Raw genomic sequence first — 4,175 nt, forward strand, 5'->3', positions numbered from 1 at the left:
GTGACTCGTCGATTTCATTAAAGATTTAAGCTTAATCGAGTTATCACAGAAGGATTGAGTTTGATTAAGATTTCTGAATCTATCGATTCTACTGGATTATCTTCATCTAATTATTAAGGTATTTTTTTTATTGTTTTCTTAATCGACAGTTTTTCAACATCTGGGGTTTATTAGTTTTAGAAATTGAGGATTATAGATGTTGTTGTGAAATGTATTCTACTGTAATGTGTTGATAAATCTGTGATATTTTTAGCTTTAGTTGATAAACTTAGGTTACTAAGACATAGTACTTTACTTGTTTGTAGGATGTCAAATTTTGTGGATAAATCTTGGACGCGTATAACAGACAATTATAGCCCAGAATACAGAGAAGGGGTTAGAAAATTCATTGATTTTGCAATGGAAAATGGTACTTGTGCAAAAACGTGTGCTTGCCCTTGTAGGAAGTGCGAAAATAGACATAGACGTGGATTCTCGATTGTTAGGACCCATCTGTATGAGCATGGTGTCGACAAGACATACACCACCTGGAGCTTACATGGTGAGAGAAAGGATGGTGCTTCAACAAGTCTTTCTTAGGGGAAGGCCGTAGTCGAAGAAACGCCTGATAAGCAATCAGATTGTTTGAATTTGAATGATTTTATTGACTCTTCCTTTAGTATTCATCATGACCATGATGGAATACAAATTGGAGAATCACCCTTAGAAGATCCAGATGTCGAGAAGCGTTATAATAGGTACAAATTGTTAGCGGCAGAGAAGTTATACCCTTCATGTGAAGACAATCTCACAATCCTCTCTGCTATGGTAGAACTGCATAATGTGAAGAAAACTTATAAAATTTCGGGTAACTGTGTCAATAGTTTGCTGGATTTGTTAAGAGAGTGGCTTACGAAACCTAACAAGTTTCCCAAAAACTATGATGCTATGAGGTCAATGCTTAAGGATCTGGTGATGAAAGTGAAGGCTATTCATGCTTGTGAGAATCATTGTATTCTGTATTACGAGGAAAATGAGGATTTAATAGAGTGTCCGGTATGCAAAACTCTGAGGTTTAAGTTGAAAGCTACCAAAGATGGTCCTATGGTGACAAATGAACCTTGCAAAATGCTGAGATACTTTCCTGTAGACGAAAAACTAAAAAAAATGTATTCTCTACCTTGGATATCATACTCAATGCTGTGGCACGATCGAGCGCAAGTTTCATCTGAATATATGCGTTATCCAATCGATTCATCTCAGTGGGCACAAATGAAAATGAAGTTTCCCTTGTTTGCTGCGGAAGGAAGAAATGTTTGGCATGGAATATCAACAGATGGGTTTAATCCTCATGGTGTACAGACTTTGAGTTGGAGTTGTTGTCCCGTGATCCTTGTGGTTTATAATCTTTCACCTTCTATGTGTATGAAGTCTGAATTCCAAATGATGACTCTGTTGATACCTGGGCGTAAGTCACCGGGTCAAGACATTGATGTTTTTTTGCGGCCGCTGGTCAACACGCTAAAAAAACTTTGGAATCAAGGTGTACAAGCTTTTGATTCTTTGAAAAGGGAGTATTTTACTCTGAAAGCAACTCTGATGTTTGGCATTCATGACTTTCCTGCTCAAGGTGTTTTAAGTGGATGTACCACTCATGGCTACTGTGCGTGTGTTTTCTACGCAGAAGAAACTCGAAGTACTCATCTAGGTTACGATAACAAGATTATGTACACATTAACTATCGTATATTCCTTAAGTCAAGGAACCCATTAGGGATAAGACTCTTTTGGGATTAGAGACACAAGAGCATAAAAGTGCACCGCTGAGACTAACAGGAGCGCAGTCGCTTGAGAAGTTTGCCGATGTTCAATACGAATATGGTAAGCTAGTGGTTCGCAAGACAGGTAAACGAAAGAGATATCAGTTTGATGAAGAGGAAGGTGATTCTGAGCTTGTCACATGTGCTTTCTTCAAGAAGTGTATTCTTTGGGAACTTGAGTCGTATTTTGCCTTGACTATACATCATCGTGTCGATGTGATGCACACGGAAAAGAACGTCATGGAACACATTATCTACACTATCTTTGATAAGGATAATAAGGCTATTGTTGCATGGAATAATCGTGACAAATTGAAGGAGAATAAACTACACTGTGGAGAGTGGAAAGAGAATAAAACAAAGAAAGGAGTAGAGATGGTTCCGCTGTTTGTTTTGAGCAAAAAAAGAGAAAACCGATTTTTGTCAGATTCTTAAAGATCTGAAAGTTCACACATGCTTTTCGTCGAATATAAGTAACAATGTAAATATGGAGAAATTGAACTTAAGCATCTTAAAGTCACATGACTACCATGTGATTATGGGGGTACTTATTACCTGTTCTGCTTCAACATGCCTTTCCAGGAGAGAAAGACTTGCGTACTGCGCTTCAACAAGTCAGTTTATATTTTAGAATTTTGTGCTCAAAGGTAGTTAGTAGAGAGTATCTGAACCAGGCTAAGTGGATGATTGCAGAGGCCATGTGTGTGCTAGAAAAGTATTTCCCGGCTGGATTTTTTGATATAAGCGTGCACAACATGGTTCATTTGGATGATGAGGCCTTAGTTTGTGGACTTGTTAGGTATCGATGGATGTACCCATTCGAAAGGTGAATTTCTATTTTACCACGTGTCCTTTATTTTTATTTATTTTTGTTGTTATTGTACTGAAATTTACATATACATACTGAATCAGGGAAATGAAGGAGTGCAAAAACATCCCAAATAACAACAGATACATTGAAGGGTCAATTACGAATTCGACTGAAATGGATAACTGTGTTAGATTTTCCATGGAGCACATGAAAAATGCCGATCAAGGAGGTCACAAAGCAAACCCTGAGTCATTCTTAAAGGATGAACATGAATTCAACGATGTGGGTTCTGTGCTTGATGAAAAGCCAGTTCAGGTGAGCCCTACTCAGTGGATGCAGATACGTCGGTGGGTAATTTTCGGAATAATCCAGAATGTCTCGTTGTTTATTACACGTATTGGTTGGCCGTGATTTGTTTGTATGTGGACAATAGATTATTCTATTGTCCTAGAGTTTTGGACAAAAGACCTGTTACTAACCTAACCCGGTGGTATGGGGTGATCAGACAAATCCTAGAGTTGAACTATGGTACATTTAAAGAAATTGTCTTCTACTGTGATTGGATGAAGGTAGAGAATGGAACAAAGATCTGTCAGGATTCAGATTTTCCATTGTGGTAAATCTTTCAAGATTGAAAAGTCATACCAATATTTCGGACGAGTCCGTGATTCTCGCTGAAGAGGCTGCCCAAGTTTTCTATTCCAGAGACGTGAAACATCCAGATTGGTGGGTTGTTATTATACGCCGAGAGGAATGACTGCAGATGTGGACAAAGCAGAGATACCAGGTCGCGACAGTTTTCAAGATAGTTTAGAAGAGGAACCACATATACGTAAATTGCTGGAGCAAAAGCATCTACCTAGATCAAAGAAATGAAAAATCTCCAATATATGTGCGATCAGTAAGTTTCCTTTATAATGCTGGTCTTGAATGTATGCAGATTCCAATTGCAAGATACTTTGGATTTGACCAGATTAATGATGTGCTTGAATAACAATTTGTTGTTTTTTTCACCCCCCCCCCCCCCATTTTTACACATATTTGCTTACAGATCCCTGTGTAAGTTACTTTATTGTTTCCATCCCACTTTTTAGCAGCCCTTATGTTAGAAGATGTTGTTTCCACCCAATATCTCCTTTTATCACTACCAAACAAACACTCCCTTTCCCAACAAAATCATCTTCTTTGGGAAAGTAGTTTATGTTTTCTACTCAAAGACAAAAAGCCAGCAGTTATTAGTTGCTCTTCAATAGTTCAGAAGCTGAAGTAAGTGGGAAAACAACAACAAAATCATCTTCAATCTTAGATGCTTCTAAATCTTTGAATAAACCATACTCTTCAATCTTCATCTACACATGTATGGGTTTGTATTCTTTTAAGTGTTGTTTTTCTTCATCTTCCTCTGCATGATTGCATAAAAATGGATTCTCTTTTTAATGATCCTTTTTTTTTTGCAAAGAGAATGTAGAGAAGTGTAATAGCACTTAATGTATTATTTTAAATTTTTTTGTTACTCTGTTTTGTGGTAGACTATCTAGTGGGAACTAAAAAGACGAGGGTAACCAA

The 4,175-nt window shown here is 37.5% G+C and overlaps 1 protein-coding gene across 1 annotated transcript; it reads left to right on the plus strand.

Annotated features, from left to right (window-relative positions):
- The first annotated feature begins 406 nt into the window (after window positions 1-406).
- LOC113306412 lies at window positions 407-3,603 on the plus strand. Its single transcript, XM_026555355.1, has 6 exons — window positions 407-588; window positions 660-1,642; window positions 1,737-2,176; window positions 2,446-2,624; window positions 2,711-2,924; window positions 3,550-3,603. The coding sequence occupies exons 1-6, from the start codon at window positions 407-409 to the stop codon at window positions 3,601-3,603; spliced, it is 2,052 nt and encodes a 683-aa protein (XP_026411140.1).
- Window positions 3,604-4,175: the final 572 nt, after the last annotated feature.

Source organism: Papaver somniferum, chromosome 8 (assembly GCF_003573695.1).
Source record: "Papaver somniferum cultivar HN1 chromosome 8, ASM357369v1, whole genome shotgun sequence".
NCBI lineage: Eukaryota > Viridiplantae > Streptophyta > Magnoliopsida > Ranunculales > Papaveraceae > Papaver > Papaver somniferum.

Bases quoted from the DNA above. Each gene is read 5' to 3' on its own strand.
- LOC113306412 (XM_026555355.1), top strand. From the start codon at position 407: ATGGTACTTGTGCAAAAACGTGTGCTTGCCCTTGTAGGAAGTGCGAAA. The intron at 1,643-1,736 runs GTGCGTGTGTTT...ATATTCCTTAAG, and splicing joins ATGTACCACTCATGGCTACT to TCAAGGAACCCATTAGGGAT. The intron at 2,625-2,710 runs GTGAATTTCTAT...ATACTGAATCAG, and splicing joins TGGATGTACCCATTCGAAAG to GGAAATGAAGGAGTGCAAAA.